This window comes from Panthera onca, chromosome B4 (genome assembly GCF_046562875.1).
Source record: "Panthera onca isolate mPanOnc1 chromosome B4, mPanOnc1 haplotype 2, whole genome shotgun sequence".
Taxonomy (NCBI): domain Eukaryota; kingdom Metazoa; phylum Chordata; class Mammalia; order Carnivora; family Felidae; genus Panthera; species Panthera onca.
The window spans coordinates 42,540,550-42,562,824 of NC_138345.1; the positions used below are offsets into that span (position 1 = coordinate 42,540,550).

General features: G+C 44.1%; 2 protein-coding genes and 1 pseudogene across 2 annotated transcripts; all 3 read right to left on the minus strand.

Moving 5' to 3' along the window:
* Positions 1 to 654: 654 nt before the first annotated feature.
* On the minus strand, positions 655 to 1,953 carry LOC132695399 (protein JTB pseudogene; annotated as a pseudogene).
* A 4,326-nt stretch (positions 1,954 to 6,279) lies between these two features.
* Positions 6,280 to 11,689, minus strand: DPPA3 (developmental pluripotency associated 3). Its single transcript, XM_060658474.3, has 3 exons — positions 11,459 to 11,689; positions 8,963 to 9,225; positions 6,280 to 8,079 (listed from the first exon to the last, which is right to left on the minus strand). The coding sequence occupies exons 1-3, from the start codon at positions 11,541 to 11,543 to the stop codon at positions 7,972 to 7,974; spliced, it is 456 nt and encodes a 151-aa protein (XP_060514457.1). The 5' UTR covers positions 11,544 to 11,689; the 3' UTR covers positions 6,280 to 7,971.
* A 7,348-nt stretch (positions 11,690 to 19,037) lies between these two features.
* LOC132695398 (mitochondrial assembly of ribosomal large subunit protein 1-like) lies at positions 19,038 to 22,023 on the minus strand. Its single transcript, XM_078450535.1, is given in 5 exon segments — positions 19,038 to 19,188; positions 19,190 to 19,520; positions 20,176 to 20,347; positions 20,442 to 20,524; positions 21,834 to 22,023. Coding segments are annotated over 5 exon segments (927 nt in total).
* Between the last annotated feature and the right edge of the window lie 252 nt (positions 22,024 to 22,275).

Below are 22,275 nucleotides of genomic sequence, written 5' to 3' on the forward strand. Positions count from 1 at the left end.
AAAACTTGTTCGGGCGAAGGATGATTTTCAGGGGAAAAAAAAAATAAAAAGAATGGTTTTTCCGGCAGCTTCAAGTATCTGAAATATGGATGCGTCTCGTCTGAAAACAGACAAGTTTGGATTTCTTTCTAAGTACCTAAAGTGGGAGATCTTTATGTATTCTAGTTGTACATCTGCAATGTTATTTCTTCTTGGGGGTTAGTATTGAGGGGGAAACATGTTTGGGCTGAGAAATAAACTTTTTTGCTGAAAGTATATCCTCCAAGTTTTAAGTAAGCAGCAGAAAGGCATGATAGGTAAACTGAGGCCTAGAGTCGCTACCCCATTCCCATGCCTGCCACCACATTCCAAACCAAATTCCTGTCCCAAACCAAATTACAATAGGGGAGGGAACTATTCAAAGTTTTAAGTAAGCAGCAGAAAGGCATGATAGGTAAACTGAGGCCTAGAGTCTCTACCCCAAAGTTTTAAGTAAGCAGCAGAAAGGCATGATAGGTAAACTGAGGCCTAGAGTCGCTACCTCATTCCCATGCCTGCCACCACATTCCAAACCAAATTCCTGTCCCAAACCAAATTACAATAGGGGAGGGAACTATTCTACTCTTTATTTTGCTCGCTGGGGATCTATACAGGAGATGGAGGTGCAGCCACAAGTCCCCAAGAGCGAGGGGGCATAAGTCCATTCATCCTACTGTCTGTCTGAGGTACAACCCCTAAGGCTCTTATGCAAGGGTAGAAGGTAGCTACATGGACTCGATTTGTCTCTGGGCCCCTTCCAGAGTTTTTCTGCCCCGCTGTCCCAAACGATGACAAGTCAAGCGAGGACCAAAGCCACGCCCACGACAGACCCTTCAGATTTCCAGAAGTAAGTGATGTTCCACCAGAGCAGAGCGGCAGCTTTTCAATTCATTCCTCTTTGATGAGCTGCGTGTAATTTTCTCCATATACCCTGTGGAACCACACTCGGGACGGGGGTCGTGGTTAGCCTGGAAATTAGAGCATGGAGCACATGCTTCTGCCACCACAAACTCTTGCAACAGCCAGCCCGGCGAATTGGAGGTGCTCACTGATAGCTTCTGCGCCGGCACAGGAGCCTCCGATTGGCAGAGCTTTAAGGTGCAAGCCGCCGAGCATCCTGCCCTGGGGGAGGCCACGCCTCCCTGCGCCCCTAGGCTTAGAGGGCTCGGTCGGTCTGAGCGGTCAGGACAGAGGGACCTTCTGGACTGGCCTCCCGCCTCGTCTAGGGCTCACTTCCTCTGCAGCCGGCGGGAGGTTCCAGATCCGGGCTGAGAAACACCAGCAGTGCCTATCAGGGCAAAGGCTTTATTGGGACGTCCCCTTGGCCGCAGCAAGAAAAGCCAACACGCATTTGTTGGATTGGGCTGTGGGCTCACTTCTTTGGACCCTGACAAGCCGCGGGAAAGGCCGTCTCTAGGTCCCTGCGGGAGATTTCTTGCCCTGCGGAAGACGCCCGGCCCAATCTTCAAAATGTAAGAAAAACATTGAAATCAGTTTCCAAATTGGATTTCGGGTGGCTTAATATTAAGATATGTATTTACAATAAACCAGTTTAGGTAGAAAGAGAATAGCTTACCTTGAAAAAGAGAAAAGAGCTAACACACTAACTAGTGGCTCTATCTCTAGTAACTAGGCTTAAACATTAAATTTAGCACCCGTCTTCCCTCTCTGCAGGGCAAAAAGGGAAACAGGGACGTATTCATTAGGTAGTTTCATAAGAGAACTTAATAGTTCCTCAAGAAAATTAAATTTTTTTCTGGTAGCAAATTGAAACAGGAGGTTATTAAGAAATGTAATTTTTATCATATTGCTATCTCATTGTTTTCTTTGACAAATCCATACTGTGAAATCACTTACTTTTTAAACGTTTAAAGCCTTGAGACTTACAGCATCACCTGGATCCCGTGCCCGATGGCCTTCGCAGGAATTAGGCATGAACCCTGTCGCTGTTTCTTTGGGCACCAGTTACCTTTCTCAAATTACTCTGGTGTTCTCTGCTTTGCACACATAAGCCTGTGTCTCGCTTTGACAGAATTGTTTCATCTTGAACAAATATACCTTCTTTTTATTTTTTTTTTACCTTCAATTTTAAGAAGAGCTGTGTGGGCCCTTTGGTTTCAGAGACACTACTTATAACCAGCAAAATTGGCCTTAGCCCAGAGCCTTCCAGACACTTGGTTTAGACGTCCTGTCACCGGCAGGCCTCCATGGCTTCTAAATAGTGTAAAGAGCCTTACACTATTATCTTCTTATTTTTTGGAGAAAGAGTGCGGGCAGGGGAGAGGGGCAGTGGGAGAGGGAGGAAGGGAAAGAGAGGGAGAGAGTGAGAGAGGAAGGAAGGAAAGAAGGAAAGAAGGGAGGGGATGGGGAGGGGAGGGGGAGGAGAAGGGGAGGGGAGGGGAGGGGAGGGGAGGGGAGGGGATAGGATCCCAATCAGTCTCCATGCTCAGCACAGAGCCAGATAGGAGGCTCAATCCCACAACACTGGGACCTGGGCCTGAGCTGCAATCAAGAGTCAGATGCTTAGCCAATTGAGCCACCCAGACACCCCAGAACATGGGATTCTTGATCTTGGGATCATGAATTTGAGCCCCACGTTGGGTGTAGAGACTACCTAAAAATCTAACACTTAAAAAAAGTGGAGTAAATACCGAAGAAAAGGAAAACAATTCCAGAATTCACTATCCTGAGCACTGAATTCTATTCTGAAGACGAGGTAACTCCTTTTGATATCACCCAAATATGGAGACTAATAGTTGCGTCTCAAATCGGTTTTGTCTTCCTTAGTAATAGACTCTGATTTTTAGCTGGGCCTATTACTGCTCAGCTAACTACGTACATTTCCAAACCACTCGTATGATCAGATACGGCCGTGGGATTAAGCACTAGCCAAAGAGGGACAAGCAGGTGTGTTGTAGGAGGCTTCCCAAAAGGGTCTTTAAAAGGAATGGATTGATGGATGGATTAATGGATAAACAAATTGTGGTCTATACTCCTACAACATGGAGGAGCTGGAAAACATCCTGAATGAGATACGCCAGATGCAAAGAGACAAATTATATGATTACACTTATAGGAAGTAGGTAGAATATGGAGATTTCTGCACAGCAATATGAAACTACTTTATGAGTGAACTGTGTCACTAAAAATGGTTAAAATGGTAAACTTTATGGTATTTTGACCACAGTAATAAAACAAGGAGTGGGGTGGATTTGACTAAGGTATGGAATTCGGTGGAGGAAGGATTGCCTTTTGAATAAATGCTGCTAGAGAAGTTGGCTTTCTACAGGCTGAAAAATGAACCTCTATGTAAGTTTCAGACCTAATAGAAAAATTAACTTTAAATGAATCGACTTACATTTAAAACAGAAAACTAGGGGCGCCTGGGTGGCTCAGTCGGTTAAGCATCTGACTTCGGCTCAGGTCATGATCTCGCGGTCCATGAGTTCGAGCCCCGCGTCGGGCTCTGTGCTGACCGCTCAGAGCCTCGAGCCTATTTCGGATTCTGTGTCTCCCTCTCTCTCTGACCCTCCCCCATTCATGCTCTGTCTCTCTCTGTCTCAAAAATAAATAAACGTTAAAAAAAAAAATTTTTTTAACAGAAAACTAAGCAACAGAAGAAAAATCTTCAGGCTCTAGAGCTAGGCAAAGAGTTCTTAAGAGTTGACACTAAAAGCATGACCCATAAAAGGAAAAAATCCATAAATTGGATTTCGTTAAAATCAAGAACTATTACTCCATGAAAAACCTTGTTAAGAGAATTAAAAAAAAAAACAACAAAAAAAAACTAGAATGGGGAAAAATACTTTCAAACCACTTATTTTCAATGCAGGTGAAAAAGGCCTTTACTGGAAGATGCCATCTAGGACTTTCGTAGCTGGAGGGAAGTCATGCTTCAAAGGACAGGCTAATGCAGCTGGTAACCAATTTGAAGCCAATCCTCATTTACCATTCTGAAAACCCTAGGGCCCTCAAGAACTTTTCAATCTACTCTGCCTGTGCTCTATAAATGGAACAACAAAGCCTGGATGACAGCATTAACTGTTTATATGGTTAACTGAATATTTTAAACCCACTGTTGAGACCTACTGCTCAGAAGAAAAGATTTGTTCCAAACTATGACTGTTCATTGACCATGCACCTGGTCACCCAAGAGCTCTGATGGAGATGTCCAACAAGATTCCTGCTGTTTTCATGCCTGCTAACACAACAGCCATTCTGTAGCTCATGGAGCAAGGAGTAATTTCAACTTTAAGTCTTACTTTAGGGTTTTTAAGTCTTATTAAGAAAGACCTTTTGTAAGGCTGTATAGCTGCCATTGTTTGTGATTTCTGATAGATCTGGGCAAGGTACATTGACAACCTCTGGAAAGGATTTGCTATTCTAGATGCCACTATCTATTCTTCAAGGTAAGAGGTCAACATAGCAACATTAACAGAAGTTTGGAAGAAGTGGACTCCAACCCTCATGGAGGACTTTTAGGGGTTCAAGACCTCAGTAGAGAAAGTCACTGTAGATGTGGCTGCAATAGCAAGAGAATGAGAATTAGATGTGGAGCCTGAAGATGTGACTGAATTGCTACAATCTCATGATAAAATTTGAATGGATGACGAGTTTCTTCTTACAGATGAGCAAAGAAAGTGGTTTATTGAAATGGCAATCTAGTGCTGGCGACCATGCCATGAAGACTGTTGAAATGACAACAAAGGGTGTGAAATTTTACATAATCTTGGGGCACCTGGGTGGTTCAGTCAGTTAACCGTCCAACTTCAGCTTAGGTCATGATCTCACGATTCATGGGTTCGGGCCCCGTACTGGGCTATCTGCTGTCAGTACAGAACCTGCTTCCGATCCTCTGTCCCCCTCTCTCTCTGCCCCTTCCCAGCTCATGCTCTCTCTCTCTCAAAAATAAACATGAAAAACACTCAGAATATTACATGATCTTAGTTGATAAAGCAGCAGCAGCATTTGAGAGGATGGACTCCAGTTTAGAAAGAAAATTCTACTGCAGGTAAAATACCAAACAGCATTGATGCATGTTGCATAGAAATTGTCCTTGCAAGGAAGAAGCAATCAATGCAGCACAAACTGTCATTGTTGTCTTAAAGAAACTGCCCCAGCCACACCAGCCTTCAGCAGCCACTACCCTCATCAAGTCGGCAGCCATCAACAGGGAGGCCAGACCCTCCACCGGTAAAAAGATGATGCTTAGTATTTTCTAGCAATCAAGTATTAAGGCATCTACATTTTTTAGACATAATGGTTTTGCACACTTAATAAACTACAGTATAGAATCTTGGCCTTTTGACTAAGATCAAGTGTAATAAACTACAGTATAGTATAAACCTAACTTTTGTGGGTACTGGGAAACCAAAAAATTCATTTGATTCCCTCTGTTGTGATCTTTACTTCATTGCGGTGGTCTGGAACCAAACCCACAAGATCTCTGAGGTATGCCTGTAAGCGGAAGATAGAAAGTGGAATAACAAAGAAAGTTAATTATATAAATTATAATTTATAGGATGGGAAATAATTATACAAATTGGAAATAATTATTTAAAAAGGAGTCCAGAGAAAGATGCAGAGAAGATACGCAAAGGCCATTCAAAATACACAGAATTGGTCTCCCCAGAGAAAACAAAAATAATGGAACAGAACAATTCACAAGACTACTAAATGACACTGAGAGCACACACCATGTTCAAGAGGAAATGGTGATCCAGAATGGTCAAAACAGAGAGCTATTTGAAGAGCTATCTTCAAAGATAAAAGGCCCTTTTAAAGTCAGGCAAAAGGACACTTAAGGGGTTAGGGAGGGGGTTACGGGGTGGGGGATCAAGCTGGCCTCAGTTCTCATTAACATTCAGCATTTGCAACAGTAGGATACTTTAATGTTTATTTTTGAGAAAGCACAAGCAGGGGAGGAACAGAAGAGAGGGGGAACAGAGGATGGGAGGCAGGCTGTGCTCACAGCAGTGAACCCGATGAGGGGCTCAAACTCACGAACCGTGAGATCACGACCAAAACCATGAGATCATGACCAAAGTCAGCCGCTTAACTGACTGAGCCAGAACAATACTTCTAATATCCTTGAGCAAAAGGAGTTAAGACAAGCAGTCTTTCGAGAAATAAGAGAACAATTCTGGACATGAAAGAACTCGGGGCATAGAGTTCTTTCTGAAGAAAGCACTAGAGAACAGAACAAGTCAGGTGAGAAGTCACTGGATTCACTACAGAAGAGAGATAGTGATGAGCATTACATATATGGAACTGTAGGGAAAAAAAGACTTTAAAAAGGGTGCAGAAAGGAGTAACAGAATAAGCAGTGTTAATCAAATCACGTAGAAATGACAATGAAAAAGTTGAGAGAAAGAAGGGATACCAGGAGAGGAGATAGAATTGACCCGTATGTAGTTGAGATTGTAAAGCTATTCAAACCTGGGGGCACCTGGGTGGCTCAGTTGGTTGAGCATCCGACTTTGGCTCAGGTCACGATCTAGAGGTCTGTGGGTTCAAGCCCCGCGTCAGGTTCTGTGCTGACAGCTCAGACCCCGGAACCATCTTCAGATTCCCTGTCTCCACCTCTCTCTGCCCCTCCCATGCTCATGCTCTGTCTCTCAATAATAAAACGTTAAAAAAAAAAAAAAAGGTACTAAAACATGCTTAATTTTATTACAAGTTTGATAAAACTTCAAGACAGCCCTGCACTTATCCATGTTGGTAGGCTATGATAGTTTGACTAGTTCTTAGAATAATTTCTGAAGACCTAATTTGGCAGTGAGATGTTAATATTTAATATCCCTCTCTTATCACTGTTGAACTTGCCATGTTACAACCAATCCTCCCAAGTTTATGCTTTGTTTCTGCCTCCACTCCATACTGAAGACCAGATTATTGTTCCTTACCTGTGTACTTATCAGCATGGCATAGATTTCTTCACCCCAGGTCTCTAGTAGCTTCGCTTAGGTACCTAATTCATTTCAGTGAACAAAGCATTTGGAACACATGCTCCACACTTCCTTTCCAGCTCCCTCCCGTTTCTTTGAGATCTCTTCCAGAAGTTGGATGTGCAAGTATGTGTCCTTGCTTCCTAACCTCACCCAAATGTGTAAAGTTCCTTCCCAAGACAGTATCACACATTATTAGAATGCCAGGTGTGGACATTCTAGGAATGTCATCGTTCACTGAACACACAGCGGGCAAAAACACATTAAAAAAAAACAAGACTCTTTGAAACATATTCAAATAAGCCTCAATTTTAATAAGATCCTCTACATACATATTTGCTACTGAAAATTGAACTACCACAAAAAACTTTTATTACAACTCTAATTTTTGAAAACCAGAAAACCTAGCCTATGCACCCTGCCATAATTATAATTATGCTCTCCAGCCAAACCACCCAATATTCTCTATGTATTCCTCCCTGCACAAGTTACGTGGCTTCCAATTTGATGTTAGAGTTTTTTTTTAATGTTTTTATTCGAGAGCATGAGTGGGGGAAGGGCAGAGAGAAATACACACACACACACACACACACACACACACACACACACAGAGAATCTGAAGCAGGCTCCAGCCTCCCAGCTGCCAGCACAGAACCCTACTCTACAGAGCTCTAGTCGGATGCTTAACCCAACTGAGCCACCCAGGAGCCCCATTTTAGGTTAACCAATCTTCATGACTTCAGGTTTCTCAAACACCCAGGCTACACTCAAAACTCACTAGTGCTTCCTTGGGTCATATCAAAAAGTGGAACTAAAGTATATTGAGGTCACTCAAATGCAAAACACCGGATTCCTCACAAATTATTGTTATCAAGGTAGAAAAGACAGAGCTAATATAGATCATCAAAATATTATACTTTGTCTATAATAGAGCAGCCTTCCCAAGGTGCTACATAATGATTCTAAAATTACTAGCAAGGAAAACACCATATAATAAGGTTTATGTTTACATAGACTCCATGTCATAATTATTCTCCATGCTGGTATCCTCGGGAGGTCTATGATACAGGCAATAATGACATCTACATCTAAATCTTTCTACTCTGGATTCATCCTGGAAAAAAAAAAAAAAAAGAGATGAATTGCATTAATTTAAATAAAATGGATTAATTGCACCACTAATTGAACTGTAACAACCCTCAAATCTAGAACTGGTTATTAGAATAGCCTTTGAAATACACTTGTGGGGCAAAGAGGAGGCAAGATTGAAACGTATGGGTACTAAAGAATGCCAGATTGCAGATCATTTTGTAACGGTAACATCTGAGCGTCAAAAATGTATTCTAAGGTCATTCTCTGAATGCCTTAAATGTTAAGTCCTCCTAGATTCTGTACTCATATTATTGCCCTCTTACTACAGAGTACATTGTACATCTACCATAAGATAAAAGTTGGAGAATCTTAGTTTTTAAAAATATTTTTGAGGGGCACCTGGGTGGCTCAGTTGGTTGAGCGGCCGACTTTGGCTCAGGTCATGATCTCGCGGTCCGTGAGTTCGAGACCCACGTCGGGCTCTGTGCTGACAGTTCAGAACCTGGAGCCTGTTTCGGATTCTGTGTCTCCCTCTCTCTGACCCTCCCCTGTTCATGCTCGGTCTCAAAAATAAAAACATTAAAAAAAATAAAAAATAAAAAATATTTTTGAGAGAGCGAGTGGCTGAGGGGCAGAGAGAGAGGCAGAATCCCAAGCAGGCTCTAGGCTGGTCAGCATAGAGCCCAATGTGGGGCTCGATCTCAGGACCCGAGCCAAAATCAAGAGTCAAGATGCTTAACCCACTGAGCCACCCAGGTGATCTAAAAGTTAAAGAATCTTAAAAACACAAGTGTTATTCACATCCTGCACTCATGAGTGACCGCTGCTCATCATTCTTAACATCCTAATTGACATTGGGTGCCCAGAGTTAGGCAGTGCTGTCGGCCCAGATCACATGAACCTACCGTGGAACGCTGGTTGAAGTAGCGATGATTTTTAATAAACCACATCAGCCTTTCCATCCTTTCTTTCCGAGCAGTTAACAAAGTCCTTACTCCACCCCTCCTCCTGTTGCTGAGTATTCGGTCCACAAGTCCCTGTGGTTTCGTCTCTGTGTCCTGCTGTTGGGGTGGATATTCTGGTAGAGGGGAAGGAAGTTTGATACTAGGGTCGAGAGTCAATTGACTAAGGTTCTTTATTAATACTTCGGAGATGGTTTGAGAGGCAGCTGAAAGACAAAAGAAAGTTAAGATCCATTAGGGTGAATTGCAATATCCAGAAGTCACTTGTCTCTTGCTCAAAGTAGGTGTGCCTGTTAAAACAGGTTAACAATAAACATTGGGAGGTTCTTCAGGGTTAAGATCACACATAGACATTACCTACTGTGCTAGGTTAACACACTTCAAATGGTGAGAGCATACATTTGAAAATGTGCTTAAGAAACCACTGTGATAGGGGTGCCTGGGCGGCTCAGTCAGTTAAGCGTCCGACTTCGCCTCAGGTCATGATCTCTCGGTCCGTGAGTTCGAGCCCCGCATCGGGCTCTGTGCTGACAGCTCGGAGCCTGGAGCCTGCTTCTGTTTCTGTGTCTCCCTCATTCTCTGCCCCTCCCCATTCGTGCTCTGTCTCTGCCTTTCAAAAATGAATAAATGTTAAACAAACAAACAAAAATGAAAAAGAATCCACTGTGATAGAGGGCACCTGGGTAGCTCAGTAAGTTAAGCATCTGATTCCAAGAGTTGGTTGTGGCTCAGGTTGTGATCTCAAGTTCCGTGGAGTTTGAGCCCTACATTGGCTTCTGTGCTAACAGTGGGGAGCCTGCTTGGGATTCTTGCTCTCCTTCTCTGCCCCTCCCCTGCTCCCTCTGCCTCTTGAAATAAATCAACTTACAAAAGTTAAAAAATAAATAAATAAATAAGAACCCACTATAATGGAAAAGGAGTCATTCTCAGAATTTCCCCCTTCCTCTTATCGGCAGTTCTGAGGTTAGATTTTTTCCCCCAGTGTCAAAAGATACCTTATGTATAGGATTCCAAATATGGGACAGAAATCAGGTATTGGCAGTTCTCCCATTTTCATGTGTGTGAATTTTTAATAGCGGGGAGGGGAAGCAAAGCATTAACGCAAGTCAAAATTAGTAAACAAGTTTCAGCAGTTCACCTTGATAATTATAAAAAAACCTCTTAAATTTTCCTAGGGGAGGGTGGGTAGGGCCCAGTGAAATAGACAAAGTAACCAGAAATGTAACAGTCTGTCTCCTTAAGCAGAACTAGAAGTCAACTGGCTGTTCCCCCCTTCACTCTTACCCAGCCTTTTCTTGGTGTTAATTCTCTCCACTCAAACTCATTTGTTTTGGGAAGTCAGCCACTCACTTGCCTCTTTCCGAACCATGATGCATACCCCATACGCACTCCCATGTCATAGAAGGCAGTTAACCTTAATCTTTCCTGTGTGAAAGCATTAAATATAAAAGTCAGTTTCCATCTGACTTCTAGGGACTTGTGCACATGTAAATAAAGATCCCTAGCTGCAGAACTGTCAGGGTCTATGGCAGATTTGAGGAAAACCAAAGATCCGATCTAATAGACCTTACAAATGTCTTCATTAATTTCACCCCTTGTCTATGTCCACTCAGGCTCTTCCCTCAAAGATGCAGGGTGGGGTGGCGGTGTGGACTGGTGAGGGGGCGGGGAGGAGAGTGGTGCCTGGCAGGGGATACTGATGGTAGCAGGATATAAAATGTCAGGCTTCCCTTCCAGCTGGGGCCCACCTACCACCATCAGCCTATGCCACCCAGCCCCACCATTAGGGTAATAAGGTTTCAAATCCCAAGGGTCTGGTTCTCCAAGGCCAAGCCTGGGATTGGGTGGAGCTCCAAGAGCTTCACTGGTAGGAGAAGAACCCAGGAAGGAGAGGGCCTAATTAGCACTATCCCTGGAGCAGCGTTCCCAAGAAAGCCCTCCAGAATGCATCCTACTGATTTACATTACACTCACTGGCTTTTATCGATGGGCCCCCTCCTTCAATTTCCTCCGCAAAGCCATTTCCCTGTTTATTAACATTCCTAAAGGGGAAATTTAGCTGGAAAACCAATTCAGAAAAGGTTGGGGAGATTAAAAAAGCCCATAGGTTACCTTGGGAGTTTAGGCTTCTAATGTTTGGGGGTTTTTTTTCTTTCTTTCCTTTTTACCATTCCTGACACGTATTGCGGATAGGCAGACATTTTCAGGCACGGCCTAGGAGTATTCTGGATTGCTTTTCCCCAGAAACTGGGCAGAAAGGATTGAAGTATTCCTGAGCCCAGTAAGCAAGCAATGCAGTTCTCGACACCCCTTCCCCAGCTTCCAGCTCTTCCCGTTTCTTCACCAGAGGGACCTACATACACAACGTGGCCCTCCCGCAGGGAAGTGGTTTACTTCTCTGCATTCCTGTGTGTTCCCAAAAGGCACTATCTGGCTTACCTGAGCCTCCCTGGGAATTTTCTTCACTGGCCATCTGAGAAGGTTCCGGGCCACAGGATGGGTAAAGCTTCGTTGGCGAATCCATCGAAAGCCAAGTCTCAGACCTGAAAGCCAAGTCTCAGTCCTTCTAGACCTTTGGATTCCAGTGGAAAGCAATGGGCTCAACTAGCTGCCAAGTAGCCTGGAAAGAACGAGATAGCCCAGAAAGGGCGAGAAAAACGGAGGCTCCAACAAACCTCAAAGTTTCGATCTGGTTTCCTCTTAAAACTACGGATAAGCCAATCAGCGAGCCTATTTTAATGTAAATGCTAATGGTAAAAGGGTAAGGTGAGTGGGCGTCATCCTATTAGTGGAATAAGAGGATAATTCTTCATCTGCTCTGCATTAAAACAATCATACTCTGTCATGTAGGCTGGGAATTTTTACAAGAACCTCGGGTTGTGTCTCCCTAAGGTTGCCTTAAAAATCTTTTTTTGTTTGTTTGTTTTTTCCAAACTACTTCGGGAGATGGCTCCTGGTTTGTGAACTGGGCTTTAAGGTATTCTCGTGCAGAGAGGTGAAGGGTGGTTTTCCTCCCAACTGCTGATTAATTCCCAATTAAACTGACTGAGGAAGTTTCCTTAAAGTTTTCCTTGCCTCGCATCTTAAACCTGGGGTTGCTAGTAAGGGAAAGTAGAGGAGAAATAAAGTGTCTGTTATAAACACTTTACTAGCTTGGTATTTTATGGATGTGTATCTTGGATCGCTTTTTTTTTTTTGTTTATTTTTGAGAGAGGTAGAGAGAGAGCCTGAGCACGCCAGCAGGGGAGGGGCGGGGGGGGGGGGTAGCGGATCCAAGAGAACTCTGCACTGACAAAGGCAAGCCTGAATTGGGGCTCGAACTCACGAACAGTCAGATCGTGACCTGAGCCAAAGTCAGACACTCAACCTACTGAGCCACCCAGGGGTCCCTGTAATTTTACTTTGTTTTATAGACTATTAGTTGAATCGCAGTTAACATTTGTGAGCAGCTGAAATTAACTAAATTTATAAATCCCCTTCCTGCCTCCCCCCATTTGTGCTGAACTCTGGCCAAGAGCACCAATATTAACTGCTGATTTTCTGCTGGAGGTGGGAGAACGAGTCCCCAGCTGTCCCACCCTCTCCCCCCCATCAATGTGCAGCTTCCCCCACTCCCCTTTTAGCTGCAAATCATGAGAAAATACTCAAAAGCAATCTTGCTTATTTTTAGTAAAAAAGCAAGTCGAGGTTCTGATCAAGAAATATTTGTATAGGAGATGACGAACAGCCCTAAGTACATGTTAGGTCACAATACTTTATTCAAGTGTTTCTGGAAAAGTGCAGCCTCCAGATAGCCAGCATCAACAGCGCCTGGTAACTTGTTAGATATGATTAGAAAGCACCGAGCTCCAACCCACATCTACTGAATCAAAAACCACAGCCCAGCCATCATCGAGGTAGTGATTCTGAGGTGTGCTAACGTTTAAGAAGCTCTGCTTAATGGCATTCTTGACTCTCCACGCCTGTTGTTCTCGGCTGTTTCCTCCCTTGCCCTGGATACTGGTCCCATGGCAGTCTCTCAAAATTCCGTTGGGAGAGGTGAGGGCGAAAACCAGATTACAGGAGGTATAAGATTAAGAAGACAGTGAAAAAGGCCGGTATAGACTCCCAAGAAATCCAGGTTTAGGACAAAGGGGAGAGAGCCTTGGCTGCAAGAAGGTGCAGGATATGAATGGTGGAGGTTCAGTTTGCTTCAACATGACAGAAGCTGAGATAAAAGCAAAGGAAAGTAAAAATACGGAGAGACGGGATAGTTGGGGAAACACCCTCCCAAAATATGCTTTAAACAATCAGATTTTTTTTTAAAAAAAAAGTCTTATTTATTTATGAGAGAGAGAGAGAGAGAGAAGGCACGAGCCTGAGAAGGGGAGAGACAGTGAGAGAAGAAGAGAGAGAATCCCAAGTAGACTCTCACTGTTAGTGCAGAGCCCATTATGGGGCTTGAACTCACAAACCCTGAGATCATGACCTGAGCCAAAACCAAGAGTCAGATGCTTAACCAACTGAGCCACCCAGGTGCCCCGAGATTAAAAAAATCTTTCAGGGGGCACCTGGGTGACTAAGTTGGTTAAACGACTGAGTTCAGCTCAGGTCATGATCTTATGGCTCACGAGTTCGAGTCCCATGTCAGGCTCTGTGCTGACAGCTCAGAGCCTGGAGCCTGCTTTGGATTCTGTGTCTCCCTCTCTCTGCCCTTCCCTTGCTCACTCTCTGCCTCTCTCTCAAAAATAAATAAACATTAAAAAAAAAATCTTTCAAAATTATGACACATTTCTATTTAACATGTTTTTTTTTTTTCTTTATAGTATGAAAGATGAGGTAAAAAGCCAAACAGACTAAAGCAACTTGGAGAATAAAAAAAGACTGTAAAAGCATACATCAAGGAAACTATCCCTAATTTCTCCAGAGATAAGAAATCATATAACAGGGGCACCTGGCTGGCTTAGAAGAGTATGTAGCTCTTGATCACAGGGTCGTGAGGTCAAGCCCCACACTGGCTGTAGAGATTACTTAAAAATAATTAAAAAAAAAATCATATAACATATAATGCTATATAACATATAAACAGGATGCTCTTTTTAAAGAAGGAAAACAGCGAAAATAGAATACCTGGAAATGAGAAATTTGATGTTAGAAACTAAAAAAAAAAACATGGTTTGAAGAAGAAATCAAAGATATTCCCTCAATAATTAAAGCAGAACCACAAACAGATGTAAAATAGGAGAGGAGATATAAGAAAATGAAAATTTAAGATCAGGAAGTATAATGGCTTCAGATTCTTCAACAACAACACCGAAGGCTAGAGGATAGTGGAGAAATCCCTTCCAAATTCTGAAGGAAAATGCTTTCCAACCTAGAATTCTGCATTAGTCAAACGACTGAGCCAGTGTGGAACATCCTCAAACATTCAGTTTCTCAAAAAATGTCACCACTGGCATAGTTTCTTTAGTCTTGTGGCAAATTAACTTGATATGAGAACACTACCAGGTAAGTATTCCTAAGGTCATGAAACAGGCTCACAGACCATACTAAAAAGCTCATTAAAATTTTTTTTTAATTAAAAATCAAAACACTCCTATCTTGCCAGTTTTTTAAGTCAATTTAACGAGCACAGCAAAAAGCAAAGCAAAAGGAAGGGGGCAGACAGAACGTTAAAAACAAGACGATAGGCCCAAAATGGAGTCGCTCATGCTAAGCTCCATGTCACCAAATTGAAATTGAATTGAATTACAATGTTGGCTCTCCCAGCATGCAATTTGAAACCAGTTAATCAGAATCTCCACATCAATACTAGTTAGGTAATCTGTGCAACTAATAGACCCCTGCCATGCCCTAAAGGAAAGTACCCTTGCAATAACCACTCTGCTTTCTTGCCTAGAACAACTTCCTTAATCCTGCTCCTTTCTGCCTATAAACTCTCTTTTCTTGTGTAGCTCTTTAGAATTTTTTTCTATTTGCTATACTGGATGCTGCCCAATTCATGAATCATTGAACAAAGCCAATAAGATCTTTAAAATTTACTCCCCTGAATTTTGTTTTTTAGAAATAGGATACAATCTAGATGAATGGATCTTAATTCTGAAGTTATGGGATATGCAGTTGATAGGGTTCATACACGCTCCCCTAAAATATGACATCTTGGGGCTCCTGGGTGGCCCAGCTGGTTAAGCCACCTATGTGAGTTTGGGAGTTAGAGCCCCACATTGGGCTCTGCCCTGGCAGTTCAGAGCCTGCTTGGAATTGTCTCTCCCCCACTCTTTCTGCCCCTCCCCTGCTCATGCACTGTCTCTCTCTCTCTCTCTCAAAATAAATAAATAAACTTTAGGGGTGCCTGAGTGGCTCAATCGGTGTAACCATCTGACTTCGGCTCAGGTCATGATCTCGTGGTTCCTGAGTTTGAAGCCCCAAACTCCTCCCTCCCCCCCGTGCTTACAGCTCGGATCCTGGAGCCTCCTTCAGATTCTGTGTCTCCCTCTCTCTCTGCCCCTTCCCTGCTCATGCTCTGTCTCTCTCTCTCAAAAATGAATAAACTTTAAAAAAATAAAATAAATAAACTTAAAAAAAATGAACACATAAAATATGACGTCTTGGCATATTGCCTATTTCAAGCTGAGAGGTGCTCTTCCCATACCTGGAAGGGAACGTCTTCATCGCCTGCTAAATTTCCCCCCCATACTCCTTAACCTACGATATCCTTCCACGACCGTCTCCTCTTCCTCAAACCTACCATAAAAACGCTCAGGTTTAACTCTTCGTTCAGGTCTTTATTTCCTCCTGGAGGCTCCTGTAAGGAAAACTTGCGATGAGTAAATGTGTGTGCTTTTCTCCTGCTAATCTGCCTTGGTCAGTTTAATTTTGAGACCCAGCCAGGGACCTTCACGGGGTCAAGGAAAGCTGCTTCGTTCCCCACACCGAGTTTATATGTTTGTCTCTCTACCGCTCCTCCTTCCGCTTTGACGGGGTGGTCATGAGAAGGAGAGTTGAGGTTTGAGGAAAGTGCGGAAGGAGCAGGTGCTAGGTACCAGTAACGTACACTGATTCCACCAGTGAAATAGGCCTGGCCATAGCTATAGCTTGCCGAGTAGCCTGGTGAGCTATCATGAATTTTATTTGCATTTTAAAGGCAGACCGCAAGGGGATAAAAGTGGGTGCCACTAACCGGTGGCTGATTTAGGGATCAGGCAGTTGCCAGTCCGCAGGTGATATGATCATAGGTTGTTCTTTCCCTACTTTTCTTTCTGCAAGTAATAACTGTTTTTTTAAAACTTATTGGTTGCTATTTGACTTACTGTATATATTTATATTTTAACTTACTGTATATTTGGGGGCGCCTGGGTGGCTCGGTGGGTTGGGCGACCGACTTCTGCTTGGGTCATGATCTCGCTGTTGGTGACTTCGAGCCCCGCGTTGGGCTCCGTGCCGACAGCTTAGAGCCTGGAGCCTGCTTTGGATTCTGTGTCACCCTCTCTCTCTGCCCCTCCCCTGCTCGCAGAGTAAATAAATCCCCTGTCTCTCAAAAATAAATAAACAGGGGTGCCTGGGTGGCTCAGTCGTTAAGCCTCTGACTTCAGCTCAGGTCACGATCTCACAGTCCATAAGTTCGAGCCCCGCGTCAGGCTCTGGGCTGATGCCTTGGAGCCTGGAGCCTGCTTCCGATTCTGTGTCTCCCTCTCTCTCTGCCCCTCCCCAGTTCATGCTCTGTGTCTCTCTGTCCCAAAAATAAATAAACATTAAAAAAAAATTTTTAAAAATAAACATTAAAAATCAAAAATATATTACAAAAATAATAACTTACTGTCTTTTTAAACACCCAATGAACTCTACAAATACCTCATGTGCTACTTATTTAGTGAGTATCGACACTTAACTATGAGTTATCTCCTAAGTACTAATTTACAGCCGGGCTTAACATTTAAAAGTATCTCCATCCTATTTCTTCTCTCCCTCTATTGCAGAATTGAATATTCTCAAATAACACTTCAAATGCATGTTGTACCTTTTAACAGGAATGTTGATCTAACTAAGACAGAAAATAACCGAATCAGAAGAATGAGGAGATTGGAAATATGTGAGTGTGAGGTACGGGAGAAGAAAGGACTAAATCTGTGTGTCGGAATTCGATACTAATGCCTAACACCAAAAAACAAAAATAAAAATAAAGAAGTATCATTGTAAGCTTGCTGTTTTGAAATGAGGAGACAAACGGGGTGCCTGGGTGACTCCGTCGCTTAAGCATCTAACTGGCTCAGGTCATGATCTCGCAGTCGTAAGTTCGAGCCCCGTGTTGGGCTCTGTGCTGGCAGCTGGGAGCCTGGAGTGTTTCCTTTCTCTCTCTCTCTCTCTCTCTCTCTCTCTCTCTCTCGGCTCCTCCCCACCCCCTCTCTCTCTCAAAAATAAATAAACATTTAAAAAAAGATCTAGTCTCTTAGCAACTTTTGAAGTTTATAATACAAAGATTATATACTTTGTATTTTGAAGATTATAATGCTATAATCACTATTTTGTGCATCAGAACTCTAGAACTTACATCCAAGCTGCACATGATTTCCTCTTCTGGTACCTTAGTGCTTTGTACTTGTTTCTTCATGTTGTTCTCTGCTACCCTCAGTAGAAGACAAAGGAGGACGTACCCAGGAGGTGGACAGAGTGGTTGACAGGAAAACCTTTAAGGAAACAGTCCAAGGAGCTCAAACTTTTTCTATGTGTTGGGGAAGACTGCCGTTATTTTTCCTTCTGTCCTCCAACACTGAGGTCTAGCTTGCACAGCAGGGAGGTTTTTAGGCAATCCTGAAGAGATACCACTAGAAAAGACAGGCTCTTTAGATTTTCCAGTAAAATTGTAGAAGCTGTAGTTTTTGTGAGAGAATTGAAATTGGAAGCATATCTGTTCTAATTCAATTTCAATACCACCCACCTGATTCTCTCCGTCAATGGTTCATTTATTTTTAAATGGCTGCCAGATAGGCTTATTTGATAGGCTCAAAGGAGGTAAGCATTGACTTTCCAAGTCAGTTCCACCTACCATTTATTGGAAGTCTGGCTCTAATCTGAATTTCTTTTCAGATCCTCTTAAAGCCATTTGGAAGCCTTAAATGTCACCTTTCTTTGCAGACTCAGAGATCTAGGAGGAAACTTCAGGCTGTGGCTAGAGCTCCACGGACTGACCACAGAAGTTTACCCTGAACTAGAGTATGCACGAAAGACCAGGGGAGAAAATTAACAGGAAGACAGGCCAAGTAACCCCCTTTTGTTTTCCCCTTTCTTGATAAGAGGAAATTTCAGATTCTTTGTATTAATTTCCAGCCTTTGAAGAGGCAATATAATTTTTTTATTGTTTATTTATTTTTGAGAGAGAGAACGTGCAAGCTGGGGAGAGGCAGGGAGTGAGGGGGACAGAGGATCCGAAGCAGGCTTGGTGTTATCAGCAGAAGTGGGAGGCTTAACCAACTGAGCCACCCAGGTGCTTCGAAGGAGAAATGTAATTAAGCAAAGTTCCTCAAACCAGAAGAGGCAGGAGTGTAGCCTCCGGGGGCAAGACAGGAAAGCGAAGGGAAAGTCTATAAGGGGGAGCTGCATTGTTAAACTATGTCGACATTGCATTCTTAAAAACAAGGTAAAACAGTCCCCAAGTGGAATCCCTTTGCTAAGCCCCACATCACCAAACCAAGAATTCATTACAGTTTGGCTTTCCTAGAAATTGAATCTTAAGCCAGTCATTCAGGGATCACCTGATCAGCACTAGTTAGATAATCTGATTGACCCTTGCCATCCCTTAAAGTGACGTAACCTTGCCATAACCAGCCTGCTTTTTGCCCATGTATAATGGCTTAGTTCCCGCTCCTTTCTGCCTTAAAAATCTTTCATGTTGCACAGCCACTTGGAGCTTCTTTCTATCTGCTAGATTGGATGCTGGCCTATTCGAATTGATTTTGCTCAAATAAACTCTTGACACGTTTTAATATGCATAAGTTCACGACGTGTTTTTGGTTTTGTTTTTCCTAAAGCAGTCCATATAATTTTATTCACATTTGAACTCCACTGGAGTCAGGGATGAAGTGTCATCTTTCATCCCAAGAATGAAGTCTTCAGGTAACGACGCAAGGGCTATCTGAGCTAAGGGGTCATCATAAGAAGGTAGGGTCCCTGATTTCTCTAATTCACAGGTTTCTGCTTTCTGGAGGCATCCAGTGAATCACCATGCTGCCAAAGTCCACACAGAGCCAGTCATTATCGTCCTTCCTTTCTATCTTAACAGGAGGTCCACTTTTACATCTCAGGTATTTTACATTTTCACCATGTAGTCGGCGATAGCATGCGAGCGTCTCGTGCAAGCAAGTTCCACTCTCAGTCACAGAGGAATCTGTATGTTTCACTTCTGGAGGAACCTTAATCACACAAACGCCTCTTGCATTTTCTAGCCTCGAAAGTGAAACCAGCATATCGATGTCTAACTTGGGGCCAGAACGATCTGCCGGGCCTGACTCCAGGCACCGGACGCCCGCTGCCCCTCGGCCACGCGCCGCAGTGGACGTCGCGCCGGAGTCCAGGAGTCAGGCAGGCCGGGCCGAGCGCTGGTCCCTCCTTCAGGCGCCAGGCACCTGCTGCCACCCTGCGCCACAGCAGCGTCCCAGCCGCCTCCCCACACGGACCGCCTGCATAAATTAATCTCTTAACAGCCCAGAACCCTCCAGTCCCTGGACTCATTTCTGCAAAGGGGAATGTTAGACAGCCCAATGGCTTAATCTGCTGGAGGCCGGAGGAGGAGGAAAGTCTTTAAAATCGGATGAGACTAATCTGCCCCGGGGGTGTGAACGGATGGTGTCAGAATCTTGGCTCTACTTTTTTTTTTTTTTTTAAATCTGTGGAGCCCACCTTTTTTCCCTCCGGGTGGGTTCTCCGGTTTGAAACTGTTTTCCATTCAACTGTGCCAGATTGGTTTCGGGCTGGGCAACAGAGCCGCAGGCAAAATAAACGTGTTGCCCTCAGGGAGCAAATATTCTGGTGGGTAGGGACGACAAACCAGAGATCCAAAATACAGGGTGGGTCGTGAAAAGTATTCCAAAGAGAGGCCAAGCCCGGTAAAGGAGAGGGGAAGGCGGCTGTTGTCGAAATCCTCCCAAACACAATTAATGAACTCCCTCCGCTGCCTGGCTCACCCGCCGGCCCCACCCCGGCCTCCCAGCCCCGCAGGTGTTGTCCCCCTTTGCGCCCACTCAGTTCTCGATGGCGCCTTGGGTCGAGAAGTGTTTCCACCGCATCCCAGGCCATCTGCCCCGGATTCGGGCCTGAAGGCCGGATGAGCGGGGTGGGGGACGAGCTGCCTGGCACCTGGGACCAGCAACGGCCTGGGGACCAGTGGTCGCTGTGGCCCCCGCGCCTGTGCGCGGAACTGCCCCTCGCTTTGCCCCTTCTCTCCCCTCACCGCCTGCACTTGCCTTCCTTTCCACCTTAGTTCTTGAAATTGCACAGCGGAGAATCGATGCTCCCAGGGGTCGAATCCTGCGTCTGCGAGCAGTTATTGGACAGCTTAGTGGAAAACGCTGAATGACTTTGAGAATGTGAGAGCCCGCTGGAGAGCGGGGTGCGGGACGGGGTTCTGATGGGAAGCGCTCAGGATTGGCCGGTGAATTTCCAACATTGGAGGTTTGAATGAAGATACTGGAACCAGGGAGGTAACTGGTTAACTAGTCAAATCAGGCCGATCAGAGGAGAGTAGCAAATATTGTCAGCATTCCCAGGTTTGCTAAAAGGTGAGATTTCAGGAAAGGCTTTTCTTTTTTTGGTAAGGCTCGGCAGAACACGCAGTAGATAATGCTGGTGAGAGGCACAGTCCGAGTGGAACTTTCTATTTCAGCTTTGGAAACCCAGTCCAGAGATCAGAGGAATGCCTTGTATCTTTGCCCCTGTTTCATTAACCTTCTGCCTTGGCTTCTCTTTTTTATTATTTATTAATTTAAAAAAATTTGTTTTAATGTTTATTTATTTTTGAGAGAGAGAGACAGAGACAGTGTGAGCGGGAATGGGGCAGAGAGAGAGGGAGACACAGAATCCGAAGCAGGCTCCAGGCTCCGAGCTGTCAGCACAGAGCCCGACGTGGAGCCTGAACCCACAAACCGTGAGATCATGACCTAAGCCGAAGTTGGACGCTTAACTGGCCAGCCACCCAGGTGCCCCTTCTCTTTTTTATTTTTATTTATTTTTAAAAAATGTTTAGTTATCTTTGAGACAGAGTGGGAATGGGGGAGGGGCAGAGAGAGAGGGAGACCAAGGATCTGAAGGGGGCTCTGCACTGACAGCCGAGAGCCTGATGTAGGACTGGAACTCACGAACCTGTGAGATCATGACCTGAGCAGAAGTCGGACCCTTAGCCGACTGAGCCACCCAGGCGCCCCTTTGGCTTTTCTTTTTTTTTTTTTTTTTTTTTTTAAATTTTTTTTTTAACGTTTTTTATTTATTTTTGAGACAGAGAGACAGAGCATGAACAGGGGAGAGGCAGAGAGAAAGGGAGACACAGAACTGGAAGCAGGCTCCAGGCTCTGAGCCATCAGCCCAGAGCCCGATCCCGGGGCTCGAACTCAGGGACCCTGAGATCGTGACCTGAGCCAAAGTTGGATGTTCAACCGACTGAGCCACCCAGGCGCCCCTTTTCTTTTTTGAGAAAAGAAACCCAGACACAAAGTCTCCAGGTCTTTCCTTTTTCTCCCCCTGAAAAACTTCCAGGCAGTCCGTCCTCTGTTCACTTGTTAAAGAGGGTGTCTAATTTGGGAGGGACAAGGGACTTTCAGAGGATGCTGTTCACCCTAATAGTTCTTACGTGCTTTGCTTTCACCAGCCTCCTGCTCCTCAGAAATGCTGGCAGAGGGCCTCAGCCCTGGTACCAAGCTCCCATCCCTTCTATGGGAAGGACAACAGGGCAAGAAGTTTGGACACCTATGCTTTTCAACTCCCCATATTACAGTGTCCATGATCCCCTTGTGTTTTCCCTGCAGCTTTGTCGTTCCCATGTCATTATCCTCATTTTGTAAGCTAGCTATATAATTTGAAAGCTTTTCTGACTTCAATTTGCCATTGTTCCATTTTATTTATTGGCTGCAAGAAAAAGCATTAGGACTCAGGGACTGCAAATATTATCGAATTCTAACATCAGTAATTTGAGATGAGGGCACCTGGGTGGGTGGCTCAGTCAGTAAGGTGTTCGACTTTTTTTTTTTAATGTTTATTTATTTTGAGAGAGAGAGAGAGAAAACATGAGCAGG